General features: G+C 49.9%; 3 protein-coding genes across 3 annotated transcripts; 1 reads left to right on the top strand and 2 right to left on the bottom strand.

Annotated features, from left to right (window-relative positions):
- Positions 1–463: 463 nt before the first annotated feature.
- NCLIV_060390 (putative SNARE domain-containing protein) lies at positions 464–2,111 on the bottom strand (the record flags this gene model as incomplete). The annotated part of the gene is made up of 3 exons (XM_003885593.1): positions 464–799; positions 1,435–1,614; positions 1,950–2,111. The coding sequence occupies 3 exons, from the start codon at positions 2,109–2,111 to the stop codon at positions 464–466; spliced, it is 678 nt and encodes a 225-aa protein (XP_003885642.1).
- Positions 2,112–6,215: 4,104 nt separating this feature from the next.
- Positions 6,216–11,850, top strand: NCLIV_060380 (hypothetical protein; the record flags this gene model as incomplete). The annotated part of the gene is made up of 11 exons (XM_003885592.1): positions 6,216–6,347; positions 6,753–6,827; positions 7,332–7,439; positions 7,864–7,923; positions 8,242–8,398; positions 8,626–8,682; positions 9,167–9,231; positions 9,995–10,121; positions 10,513–10,637; positions 10,953–11,106; positions 11,663–11,850. The coding sequence occupies 11 exons, from the start codon at positions 6,216–6,218 to the stop codon at positions 11,848–11,850; spliced, it is 1,248 nt and encodes a 415-aa protein (XP_003885641.1).
- Positions 11,851–13,327: 1,477 nt separating this feature from the next.
- On the bottom strand, positions 13,328–15,244 carry NCLIV_060370 (putative dimethyladenosine synthase; the record flags this gene model as incomplete). The annotated part of the gene is made up of 4 exons (XM_003885591.1): positions 13,328–13,585; positions 14,066–14,119; positions 14,667–14,753; positions 15,056–15,244. The coding sequence occupies 4 exons, from the start codon at positions 15,242–15,244 to the stop codon at positions 13,328–13,330; spliced, it is 588 nt and encodes a 195-aa protein (XP_003885640.1).
- Positions 15,245–19,653: the final 4,409 nt, after the last annotated feature.

The raw sequence follows: 19,653 nt of genomic DNA, 5'->3' as shown, positions 1-19,653 counted from the left end.
ACACTGTGAGCAGAGAGAGAAGGAAACGAAAGGACCGAAAAGACTGAGAGCGAGGACGAAAGACGTGGCAGATGTACAGGCGAGACTCAGAAAAGGAGACGAGGCGAGAAAAGAACGGGGAGCATGAGAATGGCGACACTCCGACCAGGAGAGAGAAGAGCAGTTATCCAAGTAGACACAACGTGAGACGAGAAAACAGGGAAAGCGGCAAGACAAAATTCCACTGTCAACACACACACATACACGCGATCGCTCCTGTCCCCGTCTCTCGTTTCCCTCAGTTCTTTCCCTTAGCTTTTTCCCTCCGTTCTTCTCTTCCCTTCTCATTGCCTCTTCCTTTCTTCTCTGCCTCTTCTCTGGGCGGGCGCGTTTTTCGAGGCGAGACAACAAAGACGTGCACTGCGCTTCAAAGTTCGACGTGAAGAAAGCTTTGCTTTCCGCCTCCCAGCCACCCCCCCTTCTTTTAAGCTGTTGCAACCATGAGGAAGATGAGGACGACGAGCAGCGCAAGAGCCGTGAGGAGGAGACAAACAGTGGATTGCCTCTCGATGATTTTCCGCAGCGTTTCCCTGTTTTTCTCCAGAAGCGTCTGTGCCCGATCGACGTCGTCGTCCAAGTCGCTCAAGAGCTTTCGGTGCACGTCCACTTCGTCGCCGACAGCGTGGCCGATGCTCTTCAGGTTGCTCACCGTCCCCTCGAGAAAACTCAACTGTTCGTCTTGCTCCGCGAGAATGTCTTCTTCTCGCGTCTTCAAAACTCTCGCTCCCCGCGGAACGTCCACGAGGACCTCAGCGGAAGCCTAAAACACCGAAACGGGCGCTTCAGAAAACAGCCGTCTCCTCACTGCTGGAGAAAGCTACACGTGCGAACAGAGACATCCCCCCCTGCATGGGCAGATGTGTGTGCATGCGGTGATCTCTGTGCATCTCTAAAGGTGTCTCCGTTGCTCATTGTGCTCACATGGCTGCATGTAAACGCAAAGCCGATAGGCATGTAGATATGCACGCATGCCGGTGTACGCATGTGGACCGGTCTGTATCGATTCGCGCCAACATGGATGCTTATACATCTACATATACATATATATACAATATACATACATATATATATATAGGTAGATAGGTATATTGATATATATAAAGATATGCATATACATATGCATGTATATATGATTGTATGTGTGTTTGCATGGAGGATCCGGTTCACTGGAGAGAGTGCGTTGTGCCTGTTGTTGATCGTGGAACGTCTCTGCTTGTTGCGAGGGGTTCACGCATCGTAGAGAGAGATTCAGAAAAACACTCTCTTGCCTCCCCTCGACAGACTTTCAGAGACCAGCAGAAACGACACCAAGAGACTGGGCGTGTGTTGTCTTTTCTTCTTGCTGCGCGTCTTGGTCGTTTTCTTGGTTTTTCGAGCGTCCAAATGTTTCCTTACAGCCGAGTCGTAGAAGTCCTCGCCCGTGGAGAACGCGCGAGTGAAGGCGATTTGCAGCTCGGACTTCGCTGCGTGAAGATGCGCGACTTGGTCGCGTCTTTGCCGCCACTCAGCGGGCGACAGATCGCCGCGCCTTTCGGCCTCTGTTGCCTTCAGGGTCCTCTCCAGTTGCTCCACATCCTGCGAAAGGGAAAAGAGGGGAGAGTGCCCGAAAAGAGGGGAATACACTGATGCAGATATCCAGTCCTCTCGCGCTGTGTCTATGGGAACTCGAGAGAGAGGGAGAAAAGGGAGCGGCGGAAAGCAGGGGAGAGGCAGAGAAAGAAGAACCGAACGAGAAGGGTGGCCATCGTGATTAGCCGTCTGAGGAAACAAAGGGAGGGAAGACGAGGAAGCGGAAAAAACGCGGAGGAAGAAGGGGTTTGCAGTGGGAATTTTGCTCGGATGAGGCTGACACGCAGACGGACGCCGAGAAAAGATAGGTCAAGTGGCGAGAGAAAAAAAGGGTGGCTTACCTGACAGAACTGAGAGAATTTCCCCCGAAGCACCGCACTGGAACGTCCTGAAGCTCCAGTGTTTGCTCCGCCTGTTTGTTTCTGGCGCTGTTGAAGAAGCGAAACGATCTCGTCCCTGAGAGCCTCCACCTGCCTTACGTCTCGCTTCCAGAAGTCACTCATCTTCCGAACCGAGAACCCCCCCAAAGGAGAACGAGAGGCGAGGAGACTGAGAAGGGAGATGCCAGCGAAGAAGAGAAGCCGAGAAAGCGAGAAGGAAGAAGGAAGCAGATGTGGAGCGAGGAACGAGCGCCGTGAGGAAAAGAATCCGACGGAGAGGAGGGGGGACGGCCCCCCCCAAGACAGGCACACTCACACGTGCAGGCGGGACGGTCTAGCGGCAGGAAAGGGAAAAACAGAAAAAGGCGAGGAACAAATGAAAGCGAGGGAGAGAAAACACGAATCACGAAAAAGAAGAGAGCAGAAGAGATGCGACAAAGATTACGGGGGCCGGGACGAGAGACGCAAAACAGAAAGGCGGTGAAACGAGGAACGGCTTCGCCAGAGAACGGGAGACGCGGAATCAAGGGTGAAGAAGACAAGCACGAAGACAACTCTTGAAACGAAACAGAGCTGGCGAAACAAAAAACAATTTGTCCTCTGGGTCTGTCACGGATTTCCGGAAACCCCCAGAGCGAAGCCAACTGGCAAGACAAAATCGTCTGAGAGCGGTGTGCAGCGAAACAGCCCGAATCACGTCGGCGCTTGGGGTGTATGTACCCCTGAAAAGAGGCGAGCGAAATTTCCGCTACAACGGAATGCCCGTTTTCTTCGTTCACTCTGCACTCCTGCTAGAGCCAACCGCAAAAGGCGAGAAGACAAGAGCGAGGGCGCGGCGAAGCACGAAAAGCGACGGAGACAGCGCCCCAGTTCGCGGAGAAGAGATCGAACGAAGCCTTTTCTACTGAGGCGTAGCGCGATTTCTGACTCGGCAAACAGGCATTTTCGGACGTTGCCGTCCGGCTTCTCCCAGCCACAAACAAAAAAGGGGCTGTCTCGGCGCGGACAACAAAGGGAGCGACGCGCGAACGGAAACCGGACTCCGAAACTTCCCCTTCTCTGCGACGTTGCACGCGTCAGGCGTCGACGTGTGTCTTCGCCGATCGAAAGCTGGAGCGTCTCAGCGACCGAGACGCCGCGATCTTTGGTCTCCCGTAGTTTTCTGTGCATGCAGCGAGACGGCACACACAATCAGGAGAAAAAACCAGACTCGTGCGCGCGTCACAGTGACGGGGAACCCGCCAAAGCAGCCGGCAGCAAACTTTACACTGGATACGTTTTAATGCTAACTTCGTACAGACCATGGGAGCGAAGATAATCTAATATGCAACTCCGTTCATGGAAATCAAAAGACCTTTCACGCTGCAGCGTGGCTCTGAGTTGAAGCCAAGCTAACTCCACCCAGCGTCTTTCCAGAAAAGAAGCACTGTTCACTTGTCCGAGTTCGCCATGTGGCGTCTCGTGGTGACCGTTTCGCATCTGCGAGAGATCGCCCTCACCTACACTTCTGTATGCGCGCGAAACCGCAGGGAGGCTCGAGGGATGCGCACGGGAACGGGGAAAACGCGCGAAAAGTCTTTGGAGCGAAACACTTTGATTGGAAATCTTTCGAGCAGCTGTCGGCGGAAGACCAGGAGACGGAAGTGCCTTGATGTTCTGGGGTGCAAAACGCGCCAGAGTGATTGACCACGGACCAGAGACGTTCTAGCGTAGTGTCTGCTACGAAAGATGCGTTGGAAAAGTGAATTGAAACAAGTGAAGGCTCGCAAGTCTCGGACAAGGGAGGGGGAGGCTCGGAGCACTGGGAGCTCGGCCTTTTAGAGTCCTCCGCAGCTGTTCAAAAAACCGTTCTGCCTGCTCGGTTCAAAGAAGCGCCTGTCGACAGGTTTGGAGGGAAATTGGTGGGTTCAAGATCGATCCTGCGGCGACGTCAGCGACTCTGTAGAAAGCAGGACGCTGTTTGCATCGGCGCAGGATGTGTATACGCTTGGTCACAAAGATGCAGACAGGACAGTCGACGGGGGGAGGAAAGCGACCGGGATTAGACGCGTCCTGTCTCTAGAGACATTCAGTCCCAATGCGGAAAGGCAAGATCGTGCGCCGTTTTAGGCGAGGGACCAGAGCCGCCCTGAGAGAAAGCCTCTCGGGGGGAAGATGCTTTCTTGAAAAGACGAAGAGAACAAAAAAAACAGTCCCAAGTGACGCTACACCTCGCGAAGAGGAGGACGACAGGCAGACCCAAAAGAATGCCGCTCGTCCACCCCTCCTGGAGTTAAAACCACATCCCGACATGCAACATAAACACCACAAATATATATATATATATATATATGTTGTAGAAACTGATGCACATCCTTCCGTATATATATATATATACGTATATATATACATATATACATATATATATATATATGTATATATATATATATATATATATATATATATGTACGGGTACCGTACCCGTGACACTGTCAGTTGGGAGGCCGAGACTAGGCAATTTCGGGCGGTGAGGAGACAACTGAGAGTGTATGTCCAGGAAACACCTATTATTGAAATAAAGTCTTCCTTCTTTCGTTCACTAGGTCGGAAACTTTTGCTTCCCTGTTCCCTCTTGCGTAAACTTGAGGCACACAGTCCGCCTTCTTCCCGGTCGCTCGGGGATCGCAAAGCTCTCTGCTCGATTTACCGAAAAAAAGACAAAAACGCTTTTCTTTCCCTTTTCTTCGTCTCTCCAAAGCCGATGGCTGCTCGTGCTTTGTATCGGATACCACAGAATCATCGTTCTGTCACTCTCGCGTGTTCTCTGTCTTGTTCTCGGTGTGTCTTGTTCCCGTGTTGTTCGTTTCCTCTCTCTCCCCTCTTCACCTTGCCTCTTGTTCTTAATCTCCCTCTTGTTCTTAGTCTCCCACTTGTCCTTAATCTCTCGTTGTGCTCTCTCCCTCATATTTGTCTTCTTCCGCGCTTTTTCGGTTGTCTTCTGGAAGCTTTCTTCTAGCGCGGGAAGGCGCAGTGTCTCCACTTCAAATGTGCACGCGTTTCCTGCCTTTTCTTTCTCCTCCTCTTGCGAGGTGGACGGACAGAAGGCTGTGAGTTTTCCTTTTAAAAACAGATTTTTGTTGTTGAAGCACGCGTAGCTCTCGGGGTCCCTGCTGAGAGTTTTCTGCCAGGCTTTTGCCTGCATGCCCACAGTTCCCGAATAAAACGGTGTGTCGGTTCCTCCTCTCTCGCGTGCTCTTTGCGCTGCCGCGAGAACGCGCGCGTTGGCGGCGAGCGAGCAAAACACAAGAGCGACGAAATTCTTTTCCTGTCTTCTTCCTCTTTCCCCGCCAAAAGAACTGCGAAGTGGAAAATCTTCGCGTTTCTCGCTTTTTCTCTCGACGAGAGACTGCAAGGAAGACTCTCGTAGGGGGACACGCGCTTTTCTGGCGGCCTTTCTCTCCCGCCTCTCTACCGTTTTTTCCGCCGAGGAAGAGAACGCCGTGAACAAGCGCGAAGACACAAAGACAAAGAAACGGCAAAGAACAAAGAGAGGACAAAGGGAAGACAAAGAGGAAAAGAGAAGCGCGTGAGACAGCCTGGCGTGTATCGAAAAGAGGCGAGGCGTCGGAGCGAGGGAAGAGCCTTTTGACTCTGCGTTCCTCCGAGTTCCACGATTTTTTCACCTCCTTTTTCGTCGGCCTTTCTCTTTACTCGTTACCTCCGTGTCTCGTGCCTTTCTCTCCCTTTCTGTTTCCTTGTCTCTTTCCTCCTTTCCTGCGGGCGTACACACACGCACATACACCTGAGTCTCGCGCCTCTTCCCGGATCAAGGCACTGCTGATCCTTTCGGCTGAGCGTCTGCTTCTTTTTGCCGAGGGATCCCCGGTCTCCCTTCTCCGCGTTTCTCTCTCCACGAGAAAGAGAAAGGTCGTTTTCCCTCGTCTGGAGCTGCTCTGTGAAGTTCCGTGTGTTCCTTGTTTTCTCCCTTGTGTCTCCCTTCCTCTCCGGTTTTGTTTGCTCTCTCCGTCGTTTTTTCGTGTTCTCTCCCTCCTTCCTCTTTCCCCCTTTTCCTTCCCCCTCTTGTTTCCTTCTCTGCCGTTCCCTCTTGCTTCCTTCTCCTTCTTCCGGTCTTTTTTCCTTCTTCCCCCTTTATTTCGTCTCTTTCTTCCCCTCTTTTTCCTCCTCTTCCGTTCGCCTTTGTTTCCGTTCTCTCTTTTCTCCTTCCTCTTTTGGCTTCCAAAAGACAAGATGGATAGTGCAGCTGTCTGGGGGGACGAGGGGGAAGACGTGGCGACGGCCGAGTTGGCCGGTCTCACTGCAGCCGACCTGCGCATGCGCACCTCGATGATCGACAGCGAAGTGCGAATCCTCAAGAGCGAAGTGAATCGCCTGCGCTTCGAACTCCACTCCATGCAGGCAAGCAGACGAAAGAAAAGAAGAAAGAAGAGGGAGAAAAGATGAAAAAACAGAGGGAAAAAACCACGGCAAAGAGGAAGAGGTGAAGGAGGCGAAGGGGGAAGAGAAGAAGGCAGAAGAGGAGACGGCGGAGAACAAGAAGGAAGAGAAGAGAAGGGAGAAAATATCAAGAGCAAGGAAAGAAATAAGAACACAAGGGAAACAGAGAGGAGGATGTTTTTGTTTTCTTGTTTGGGTTTCTTGCTGAACCTGGGTCCAACGAACACCCAAAGAAGCGTTCGAGTCAGAATTTCTGGCCGCATCGGTCTGTGCGGGGTTCTGCGCGAGGTCCGACGCTTTTCGTTTTTGTCCTCTACCTTTCTCTTTCAGGAGCGCATCAAGGATAACCAGGAGAAGATTCGCCTCAACCGCCAACTGCCGTATCTCGTCGCCAACGTTGTGGAGGTGAGACCGCTGAACCCTCCGTTCTGTTTCCTCGCCACTCTCCTGTTTCTCTTATCGCTTTCTCGTTTCTCATCTTTCCCTGGAAGCTCCTCTGCGTCACTATCTCTGTACCCGGCACCGCCTCTCTTCCAAGACGCTGATCTTCTCATACGCACACACAAATATCCATCTCTCTATTTACATATACATATATATATATATATGCATGCATGTATGTATAGATATGCAGCTCTGTTTTCTGTGTCCGTGCGCACTTGCCTCTGTCTCTTCTTCCGCGTCGCTGCATGGCCTTTTCCAGAGGAGCTCTTTTCTTTGCTTCTCGCCTCACTGGCGCACTGTCGATTGACAGCAGACCGAACTCTCTTGATTTCCATGAACGGAGTTACATATTAGAGTATCTTCGCTCCGTTTCCAGGGGGAAGCCGACGCCCCAGCGTTCTCCGCGCCGTGCGGACCTCTCTCAGAGCTGAGATTTTCTCGAGTGTTTTCCAATTGCGATTTCAGCTTTTCGACAGCGAAGAAGCAGACGAAGAAGAAGAAGACGGCGCCGTAGGGGACATCGACGCCCAGAGAAAAGGAAAATGCGTCGTCATCAAAACATCCACTCGACAGGTCCGTTCTCAAACATACGCTGGCACGCACAGATGCGCCAGTCTTTACATATATACGTACGTATAGAAACATATATATGCATATATGTATATACATGTATATGCATATATACTCTTGTATGTACGTGCATATATGTGCGTATATCCATGCAAATACGCATATCGGTGCACACGTGTACGTTCTGTGCAGAGGTGTTAAGTCCGTTTTTCGGACTTCGAGACACGTCGAGATGCATGCACTTTGTTCCGGCTGTCTGCAAGCGCCGAACGCCTTCTTGCACAGCCACATTTCCCTCTCGCGCGAGGTGTATCGATTCTTGGCTGCAAAATTTGCGCCAGCAGGATCTGGAAGCGCGCATTTAAATGTCTCTGTGAGTGTGTTTTGAAAAGTGACGGAGTCTCCTTTTTTGTGGGGTTTCCTGCAGACGATTTTCCTTCCCGTGATCGGCCTCGTGGACCACACGCTGCTTAAGCCGGGCGACCTGGTGAGTGCGTGCGCAGTCCACACTGGTTCAGAGTGCTTTCCCTCCCGCACCTTGCCTTTGCTGCGCTTCTGCATGCGTCTCGTCTTCTCGCGGGTCTTTTTGCGAGCGCGTCTTCTGCGATCGCGCCAGAGTGTCGGCATGGCGACCTTGCATCCGTCTTCTTTTCCGTCTTCTTTCTTCTCTTTCCTCTTCCTTCTTCGGTCTTGCTTTCCTTCCGGCTCTACGAGCCGCGTGGCTTCTCGCTCTCCGCCCCGCGGCGTGCCTTGCGCTGCGTGCCTTGCGCCTCAGTTTCTTTCGCGTTCCGCGCTTTTTCCGCAGGTGGGTGTGAACAAGGACAGTTACTTGGTCCTCGACAAGCTGCCGGCGGAGTACGACAGTCGCGTGAAAGCCATGGAGGTCGACGAGAGACCGCAAGAAGAGTACAACGACGTCGGCGGCCTGGACAAACAAATCCAGGAACTCATCGAGGCAATTGGTGAGAACGGGTTCCCTCTCGTCGCAGGGTGCATGCGCATCGCGCAGAGGAAAAAACCTCTCCAGTGTTTTCGCGATAGCTGCGCTGTCGTCGCGCGTGTCGCCCCTGCTTCTGCCCCGCTGCACGGACACCGTCTCGGTGCTCTTTTCGTCCATGTCTCTTTTTTTCTCTTTTTGTTTATGTCTCGTTTTTTCCTTTTTGTCTCTCTCTTACTACCTCGTTCGCAGTGCTACCGATGACGCACAAGGAGCGATTTGAGAAGATCGGCATTCGGCCTCCAAAGGGTGAGCGACTTTTTTCAATCCTTTTTTTCTTCTTCTCTGCTTGCGGCTTCTTCCTGGCCTCTCTTTCCCGCGACATTCTCTTGGCTTTTCGTGTCTTCGCCTGCTTTCTGTCTCTTCCTCTCTTTCGCCGTCTCTGTCGGTAGCCATGGATGCTTTTCGCGCCCCCGAAACAGTTCACAGGAATCTTCACCTCTCACGCAAATCGTCATAGGCGAAAAATCCGCTGCACTCACACATATACACACATCTATACATACCTACCTGCTTGCCGCACTATATATGCATATGGATATATATATATATATATATGCATGTATGTATGTATGTATGGATGTATGTATGTATGTATATATATATATATATATATATATATATATATATATATATTTGCAAGGAACATATACACATGCAGACATGCAGTGTCTGTTTTCTGCGCTTTCCGAGGCAGAAAAGTCTAATTTTCCTTTTTGAAAACTTTCTTCAGGTGTTCTCATGTATGGCCCCCCGGGAACGGGGAAGACACTCCTCGCTCGTGCATGCGCTGCACAGGTGAGAAGAAGCATGTCGGTTTTGCCTCGCTTTTGCCTCCTCGATTTTGTCTCTTTTGTCCACGCTCCTGTCGTTTCTCGACCCTTTTCTGCTCCACGTGTTCCCACTTCATCGCTTTCGCCCTTGTCTCCGTTTTTCCCCTGCGTCTTTTCTCGGCGGTTCCTCCTAGGGTACCAGCTGCCTCGTTCCCTCTCCTCTCAACGCCTCCCTCGTGCTTCCTCTACCTACGGTCGCCGCGTCCGAGATACCGGCTTTTTTGACGGAGGGCGTGGGAAGTTCTCTGATGAAGAGAAAACACTCTGACGCGCGTTTTCTCTTCATCTGCCCATACACACATTTATATTTATATATTTTTATGTCTTTACATTCACATATGTATATATATGTATATGCATATGTGTGTATATATATACATTTGTAAGTACGCAGTCGCCTCCAGAGAGGAGAGGGATGTGCATCTCTTCTCTCCTTTACTCACATATACACCCATATACACCCATATACACCCATATTACATATGCATTTATGCATATGTATGCATATGCATGTATAGTTAGACGCATTTTTGCAATAGAATTCGCTTCCAGGTAGGGTGGCGCCGTTTGCAGATTTCTCTGCACTGGTGACGCGCGCGCCTTCGTCGCTTTCGCGTTTCTCCTGGCACGAAAGAAGGCGGAGGCTGCAACGCGAGGCGCGTTTCCCAGGGCGTGTGGGCGAGCCGCCAAGACGCCTGTGCTCGCCTCTCTCTGCGGTTGCTGCGCAGACAAAGGCCACGTTCCTGAAGTTGGCGGGCCCCCAGCTGGTACAGATGTTCATCGGCGACGGCGCAAAGATGGTTCGCGACGCATTCGAACTCGCCAAAGAAAAGGCCCCCGCAATCATCTTCATCGGTAAAAAGTCCAAACGGATTTCTTTCTCCACAAACTACATATATATATGTAAATATATCTAGCATGCAAAACGAGAGGGAGGCACGTGGAGACTATATATATATATATAAAATATATATATATATATATATATATGTTATATTGTATATGAGTAGTAGACCTATACGCGTGTGTTGTTTGAATGCGGGAAAGTGACCGCGTTTTTCACAAAAACTCTCGCTCTTCCAGCATTTGGAGTTACACGAGAAAGACACAAAGATGCCTCTCTGTCTATCTTTAGTATCTATATATATATATATATATATATATATGCAGAGATAGGTGTATAAGAGTGAATGCGTGGTACCCCCGTGAGAGTTGCGCGTGTGGTTTCGGTCTTTTTCGCTCGCAGATGAGCTGGATGCGATTGGAACCAAACGGTTCGACAGCGAATTGTCAGGCGACCGCGAAGTGCAGCGCACGATGCTGGAGCTTCTCAACCAGCTAGACGGTTTCAGCAGCGACGACCGCATCAAAGTCCGTCGTCTCTCAGAAAGTTGCCTCTCGCGTTTCCTGCCTTTCTGCACAGGTTTCAAATCTACGCCCGTTCCCTACGTCTATTTCTATATCTCTATATATAGATATATAGCTGTACGCATGCAGTGATGCCTTGTTGCATCACTGTCTGAACGCGTCCACCGGCACTTTACATTTATGAACCTAATCTGATGTGGACGCGTGCATGTCTTTGCGTTGCATAGACGGACGCACGTGTCTGCTGCCGAGTGAACCTGTCTCTGCGTATGTAGATGCATAGGAGTGCACCCATGCGTTTCGTCATGAATTGCTCAGGTGATTGCGGCGACAAACAGACCTGACGTGCTGGACCCAGCGCTTCTCCGCTCAGGGCGCCTCGACAGGAAAATCGAATTGCCACATCCCAACGAAGAAGCGAGAGAACGAATCCTGCAAATCCACGCCAGGAAAATGAACGTCAACAAACAAGGTCCGAACAGAAAATTGCACACATACATCCGTGTGTGTGTGTGTGTGCCTGCTGACAAGTGTCTTGTATGGATCACGTATACCTACACATATATATATGCATATATATATATATATATATACCTAGATAGATAGATAGATCTGTGGAGTGGATCTGGGGGCGCAAGGACGGCGCAGGCTTCTCGCGCGATTTTTTGTGCACGCAAAAACAGAAAAACCGACGTCGCCACGGGCACAGCATTCCGACGCCTGGCGAGGCAGAGGGAAGCCTTTTATCGAGATCAGTTCCAAGGCGGTCCCAGCCCCTGCATCTCTGCACAGACGCCGTGTACACACTGGTGAATGCGTGTTGATTTGTGTGTCCCCGTGCATCCAGAGCGAAAAATATATATATATATATATATATATATATATATATATATATATGCTTATGTGTAGGTAGTTACAAGCATATACGAGCACCTCTGCAATGACAAACGCATACGAGATCTCTTCCATCTATCGTTTGTATGTGTATATAGATGTGTAAATGTGGATGTGTTTTTTGCGGGTTTTAGATGTGAATTTCCGAGAGCTGGCGAGGTCGACAGACGATTTTAACGGTGCCCAGTTGAAGGCAGTTTGCGTGGAAGCAGGGATGGTGGCGCTGCGCCGCGGCGCCACGGAGCTGTGCCACGAAGACTTCGTGGAGGGCGTTGCGCAGGTCCAGGCGAAGAAGAAGTCTTCTCTCAACTATTTCACGTAAATCGCGCGCCCGGCGCGCCGCCGCTCTGGTCGCGCACGTTCCGCAGAACTCGCAGAGCTGTCAGGAGCATGTGGAACCGAGGAGGGAGGAGCGCGGGTTCTCTCGCGAGACGGCGGGGTCTGTGTGTCAACAGTCGCTTTTTCCGCGCGGGAATGCTTTCCCTGTCTCCACCGTTCGGCGCACGGAATGCTGCGTGTGAACGCCACGAAAAAGGTTCTTCAAAGGAGCTGCGCTTCTGTTGCGGCGTCTGTGTGTGCGCCGTCGATGTGTCGCTTTTCTCTCCCAAGAACTTCGGACGCGCCGTGCGCTTGTGAACTTCAGAGGCGCTCCACAACGAGACAGAACAACAGAAACAGCGCGGTTGCCTACGCGACCGAGGCCAGAAAGGTCTAAACACACCAAAATACATGTAAAGGCGAAACAGTCCCAAGGCTTGAAAACAAAGAGGCAAAACCTTCGCGACACACTGCGTCAGCGCCCCGTGGATCTGCATGCGCCGGCGAGTTCTCGTCGCTGAAGGCGCTTCCTACACACTGGCCGATCAGCGCATCACGGCGGTGAATAAGTCGTCGAGCCATGCACACACGCCTGTCTCGTCACGGAAAGTATTTTTTAAACCTTTTGAGAAAAGGATCGCAATCCTTGCTCTCCATACAGATGTGCGTGCGTAGATGCAGTTTGAATTCACGTCCAGATATCTGCGTAGAGCCACGTAGAGAAACCTGTGCACATGTGTGTTGTAGCTCCTCCTCCCCCCCAGCGAGTATGAACCGTATGTTCTAGCATATTCTGCGGAGGTAAAAGCACTGCTATGTACAACCGGTGGTTCGTATATATTTGAAAAACCAGTTGCTTAAAAGAGATCTTTGCATATATATATATATATTCACGTTGGTGGTCTCTGCAGCTCAAAGTTCTGCGTTACATGCGTGTCGTTATACTTCATAAGCAGATCAATCTACACCGTATGCATTTTTGCATTGGTTTCCCGCACTTCTTGTAGACTCACGCGTGCCGTGGAGGTCTCCAAGAGGTCCGTTTGGAGCCTCGGAAAGTTCGCGTTCGGTTTGGTAGGTTCCAACCGATCTAAAATCGCGATATGTGTCACGTGAGGAGGGAGTGTCGAGACTCGTTTGTATGCACCGTTCAATATGCAGTTTCACGGAAAGTCGGCAGCGATCGTTCGCGCCTGTGCCTCGCTTGCGTTTTTCCGCACGCGCGAAAAGACAGCAGGGAAACCTTTTTGCCCCCAGAACTGGAAAAGGAGCGCGCTTCTGTGTACCGGAACTCCTTCAAAACCTGGTTCGAAGTGAGAACTCATACGACGGAAAAGGGTTGACAAGTCTAAAATCGCCGTGAGACACGAGAGGATTCGAGAAGGCGACGCCTGTCCCAGCGAGGCGGCGTGCACACCTCGCCTTTCTCCCGGTTTTTGTGCTCTTTTGCGGCTTTCTCGACGCCAGAGAATCCCCAACGCCTAGTAGTCTCCGTGTTTCTCTTTCCTCCATATGCGAGAGAGTTCGCCTATCTCGTCTTCGAGGAACTGTTCTGCGTTCTGGTGCCTCGCTTCTTCTTGACTTTCTTCACTTTCGTGAAGCGTTTGCGCGCTCTCACGCTGCGCATCTGGGGAGGAAAAGATGGCGTTCGTGAGATCTAAAAAATCTTCTGGAGAGAGTTGCTGCGGACGAAGAGAGGCAAAGTGCTCAGGCAGCGCCGCGGGATGCGGCAAAATCGGCTGCTCAGAAACCACACAAACAAATTCACATCGAAACGCGCGCCTCTCTTCAAAGACACAACTCCATACGTGTTCATGCCTGTACGCTCAAGTCCCACCAAGCACATATATACATACATATATACATATACATATATATATATATATATATGCATATATACATATATATATATATATGCATATATATATATATATATATATACTTACTTATATAAATGCACATGTATGTAGAGAGGTAGTGGTCTAGACTACGTTGATACCTCCAGATGTTTACGTAGGATGGGTGCACGTGCATGTGGAAAGATCGACAAGAGCCGACATCGCGGGAGTGCGGTTGCGGCTCGAAAACAGGGAACAGAACAGACGCAAGGACGAAGAAACTCCCTGTTTGCGAGGGCAAAAGTGAAGCAGAAAACGGGGAAGAGAGAAAAGGAAAGCCGAGGAAAAACACGGGGGTCTGCGGCACCCAGAGCGACATACCTTGAGACTCGACCTCAGCATCTTGCGACGCTGCCCAAAGGCTGCATGCAGAACCTGAAAAGAGAAAGGCAGTTTTATCCATGAGAGAACAGAAGGGAAATTTGGCCAAATGCTTGAAACGAGAAGCTGAAGCGGACGCCTTTCCAGAAGCCGCGAAACCCGTGAACAGCGGATGTAAAGCTTTCCGATTTTACAGCTTCTCTAATGAGTTCAGACTTGTTCGCGACTCACGGAGCTCACCAGCCTCCGAATATATATGTATACACGTATATCGAGAGGAGAGGTACGCAAATACTTTCGCATACGCAAAGTCGCGTGCATACACATATACCTACACATGCGCATTCGAATGGACGTCAGTATGTCTCTGCTTTTTTTGCATATGGAGCCACGCGCATCTTAACGTGGTTGACTATATCTGTGAAAGGGATAACGCCACGGAGAAGCTGTCAGGTTGCCTGTGGTTGGACTGCGTTTTTCGCATTTCCCACGTCACGCAAACGCTGGACACTGCCCCGAGCCGGGGTTTGAAGAATCGTTCCTTAAAAATCCTTCGAACGAGCATTCCACGAAAGACGCAAAACAGCGTTCCGGGGCGTACAGTCCGAAACTGATGCGGATCCGCGCCGCGAAGAATCTCCCTCAGAGAGGCTTGTCGAAAGGCGATGTGCACCAAGGCGGCGTCGACCTGACGCGAAAAAAAACCAGAAAGTGCCTCAAGTGAACTGTCTAGATAGTCAAGGCGCGCACGCGCACGAAACGGCCACAGTCGTGTCGCGTCTCCCCCGTTCCGGCTTTTCAACGTTTTTTTGCCCGAATGTGTCTGCGTGGCTGAAGCGCGGTTTCGAAAGGGCTCTTTGAAGTCCGCCGGCGTCGGGCAACTTGGACGACTGGCGAAGTGCTGCGTCGCCTTCGAATCTTTACACTTTCCACCGAGAGAGTCGCGAAACCTGCGGCCTCGAGTTGAGCGTTCCCGCGCGAGAGCCTTACCTTTGGGACCGGATAGAAGACGGAACTAGGAAGTTTCTTGACGATGCGGCACGAGCCGTACAGAGCAAACACCACGCTCAGCCGGCTGTACTGTCTCTCTCCTGGGCGTGCGGTTAGTCTCTGGAGAAACGGACGCAGAACCGGGATTTCGAGAGACGCGTTTGTGAAGAACGCGGTCGGGCTCCCCATACGTCCACAACCCGCGGAAGACGCCGGAGGCGTGTCTCGACGAGTCGACGGCAGTGCGAGAAGGCCTTTTCTAAAAATCCTTTCCGCGCTTTTCTCTGGAAAGGCGAAAACGGAGGCTCGCTTTCCACACGTCGACGCGGTGGAAACCTAAACTTCGCTTCTTCGGCGTTTCGCCGCAACGATTCAGTCCTCCACGACACCGGTTTTCGCTCGGAGGCTCGTGGTCTAGAAACCATGCACGTTTGAACATTTCAACACACTTTCTAAAAACGACTCTGAATGAGCAGTTCTACCTAGGCTTCCTGGAGTACCAGCAAGTCAGAGATCAGTTCTTAAGATGAATGAAATCTGTTTGAGAGACAACGCGAGCTCCACTGCTCCCAGGAAAAAAAGCTTCGGTCACTACAGCGCGGCCGAAAGCATCGCCCGAAGCCTTGCGCGGGTGTCTTGCCTCCGAATCGGTGGAACCTTTTCGGCAGAAGAGCATCGGCTCTTCTGCAACCGCAAACTCATGCTGAGCACCAAACCACGCGCGCTCCTCAGCGCGTTCGTGGGGCGTTCTCGGGACCTCGAAACGGTATCACCTTCTTTCCTCTTCAGAACGGTACCACCTTCTTTCCTCTTTCTCTCAATAAGATGTGAACTCAAGCCTGTTTTACCTCGGCCATTTCCCACTGAATCGTCACGAGAGCCTGGTTGATGAAGCGCCAGCTGTCGAGGAGGCAAAACAGGAGCTGTAAAAAAAAGGGGAGCGCGCCGAAAGAGGGCGCGAAAAATTGCTCAGAAAAAAGGAGCACCGCGAGACAGACGCAAACAGACCCGCTCGGGCGACACCAGAGGCAGGAGGGACGACACCCGAAAGCGAAGGCAGGTAAAGGAAAGGCGTAGGAATGAGAGAGAGAATTTGCAGAAAGGATCGACGAAAGTGAAGAGCACCGCGCCCCATGGAGATACCTTTTCTCTGTGTTACTCGTCTCACCACCCTTCTCTGCTTTTCCTCTTCCCCCTTTTTTCGAACCGCTTTCTGAATTCCGCGCGACAGACGCTTTACCTGGCTAGTGAGGTAAAACGGCAAATTCCCCGCAATCGAGAGGCGAGTTCCACGCTCCCGGGCCAGGTCCGGCCACGCGACCTGCACATCACCGAGTTGGAGAGATCGGAACTTTTGAAATCGATCGAAGGAAATCGCACACCACGTCACCGTTTTAGAAGACGGCGTCGAGCAGGACCAGGAACGCTCAACGCAGGGTGTTTTGGGTTCAAAAATCTAGCGGAGACACGGAGACGGCGCTTACATCCGTCGCCTATCGGCCAAGCCAGAGACGGCAGTACGGAAAGGACCGCGGACCGCCGTGGGCGACATGCACTCGGCGCAGCGAGACGCGCAAACCTCTCTCCGGTTCGTGGGCGTTTCCACGTGCGGCAAAGCAACGCTGGGCCTTTCCACGACAGAAAACGATGACTTCCAGGTGTCGAGAGAGAGGGAGGGACACGCAGAGAGCAAGAGACTCGCAGGCGCGTCTTTCGCTTGAAGAGAAGAAAACTGAGGGATGCCCGAGGAACCCCAATCTGGCCGGCGCTCTTCTCAAGACCGGAAGACCAGTGGGGAGTCCCGTGTCAAGTTGATCGAGGAGAGAAGCCGCGGGGAGAACTCGCGAAATCCAGTCAAGGAGGCGCACAAGGCGCAGGGGCGACCGAGTGAGGTGGAAGGCCAAAGAAGAGGAAAGACACGGAAGAAAGTACCTGCAAGACGTCGCCGTGGATGATTTTTAGAGTCGGCAAACGGCGTGAGAGGAGAGACACCGCGCGCGGGTCTGTCTCGATGGCTGCATCAATCAACCGGGAAACCGCATCGCTCCTGAAGACGTCCCACACTGCACATCTGGGCGCAGTCCACTACCGAGATGAATGCATTTACGCCTGGCGCCAGAAATGCATGCACATAGGTGTATATGCATGTGTGTATGTGCACGCGTGTATGTGCACGCGTGTATATGCATGAGTGTATATGCATGAGTGTATATGCATGAGTCTATATGCACGCGTGTATGTGCATGTGTGTATATGCATGAGTGTATATGCATGAGTGTATATGCACGCGTGTATGTGCATGTGTGTATATGCATGAGTGTATGTGCATGAGTGTATGTGCATGAGTGTATATGCATGAGTGTATATGCATGAGTGTATATACATGAGTGTATGTGCATGAGTGTATATGCATGAGTGTATATGCATGAGTGTATATGCATGAGAGTATATGCATGAGTGTATATGCATGAGTGTATATGCACGCGTGTATGTGCACGCGTGTATATGCATGAGTGTATATGCATGAGTGTATATGCATGAGTGTATATGCACGCGTGTATGTGCATGTGTGTATATGCATGAGTGTATGTGCATGAGTGTATATGCATGAGTGTATATGCATGTGTGTATGTGCACGCGTGTATATGCATGAGTGTATATGCATGAGTGTATATGCATGTGTGTATATGCATGAGTGTATATGCATGAGTGTATATGCATGAGTGTATATGCATGAGTGTATATGCATGAGTGTATATGCATGTGTGTATATGCATGAGTGTATATGCATGAGTGTATATGCATGAGTGTATATGCATGAGTGTATATGCATGTGTGTATATGCATGAGTGTATATGCATGAGTGTATATGCATGAGTGTATATGCATGAGTGTATATGCATGAGTGTATATGCATGAGTGTATATGCATGAGTGTATATGCATGAGTGTATATGCACGCGTGTATGTGCATGAGTGTATATGCATGAGTGTATATGCATGAGTGTATATGCATGAGTGTATATGCATGAGTGTATATGCATGAGTGTATATGCACGCGTGTATGTGCATGAGTGTATATGCATGAGTGTATATGCATGAGTGTATATGCATGAGTGTATATGCATGAGTGTATATGCATGAGTGTATATGCATGTGTGTATGTGCACGCGTGTATGTGCATGTGTGTATATGCATGAGTGTATATGCATGAGTGTATATGCATGAGTGTATATGCATGAGTGTATATGCATGAGTGTATATGCATGAGTGTATATGCATGAGTGTATATGCACGCGTGTATGTGCATGAGTGTATATGCATGAGTGTATATGCATGAGTGTATATGCATGAGTGTATATGCATGAGTGTATATGCATGAGTGTATATGCACGCGTGTATGTGCATGAGTGTATATGCATGAGTGTATATGCATGAGTGTATATGCATCAGTGTATATGCATGAGTGTATATGCATGTGTGTATATGCATGTGTGTATGTGCACGCGTGTATGTGCATGTGTGTATATGCATGAGTGTATATGCATGAGTGTATATGCATGAGTGTATATGCATGAGTGTATGTGCATGAGTGTATATGCATGAGTGTATATGCATGAGTGTATATGCATGTGTGTATATGCATGAGTGTATATGCATGAGTGTATATGCATGAGTGTATATGCATGAGTGTATATGCATGAGTGTATATGCATGTGTGTATATGCATGAGTGTATATGCATGAGTGTATATGCATGAGTGTATATGCATGAGTGTATATGCATGTGTGTATATGCATGAGTGTATATGCATGAGTGTATATGCATGAGTGTATATGCATGAGTGTATATGCATGAGTGTATATGCATGAGTGTATATGCATGAGTGTATATGCATGAGTGTATATGCACGCGTGTATGTGCATGAGTGTATATGCATGAGTGTATATGCATGAGTGTATATGCATGAGTGTATATGCATGAGTGTATATGCATGAGTGTATATGCATGCGTGTATGTGCATGAGTGTATATGCATGAGTGTATATGCATGAGTGTATATGCATGAGTGTATATGCATGAGTGTATATGCATGAGTGTATATGCATGTGTGTATGTGCACGCGTGTATGTGCATGTGTGTATATGCATGAGTGTATATGCATGAGTGTATATGCATGAGTGTATATGCATGAGTGTATATGCATGAGTGTATATGCATGAGTGTATATGCATGAGTGTATATGCACGCGTGTATGTGCATGAGTGTATATGCATGAGTGTATATGCATGAGTGTATATGCATGAGTGTATATGCATGAGTGTATATGCATGAGTGTATATGCACGCGTGTATGTGCATGAGTGTATATGCATGAGTGTATATGCATGAGTGTATATGCATCAGTGTATATGCATGAGTGTATATGCATGTGTGTATATGCATGTGTGTATGTGCACGCGTGTATGTGCATGTGTGTATATGCATGAGTGTATATGCATGAGTGTATATGCATGAGTGTATATGCATGAGTGTATATGCATGAGTGTATATGCATGAGTGTATATGCATGAGTGTATATGCATGAGTGTATATGCATG

The sequence above is a fragment of the Neospora caninum genome, chromosome XII, assembly GCF_000208865.1.
Source record: "Neospora caninum Liverpool complete genome, chromosome XII".
NCBI classification, from domain to species: domain Eukaryota; phylum Apicomplexa; class Conoidasida; order Eucoccidiorida; family Sarcocystidae; genus Neospora; species Neospora caninum.
This window is presented reverse-complemented; position numbering and strand designations above follow the sequence as displayed.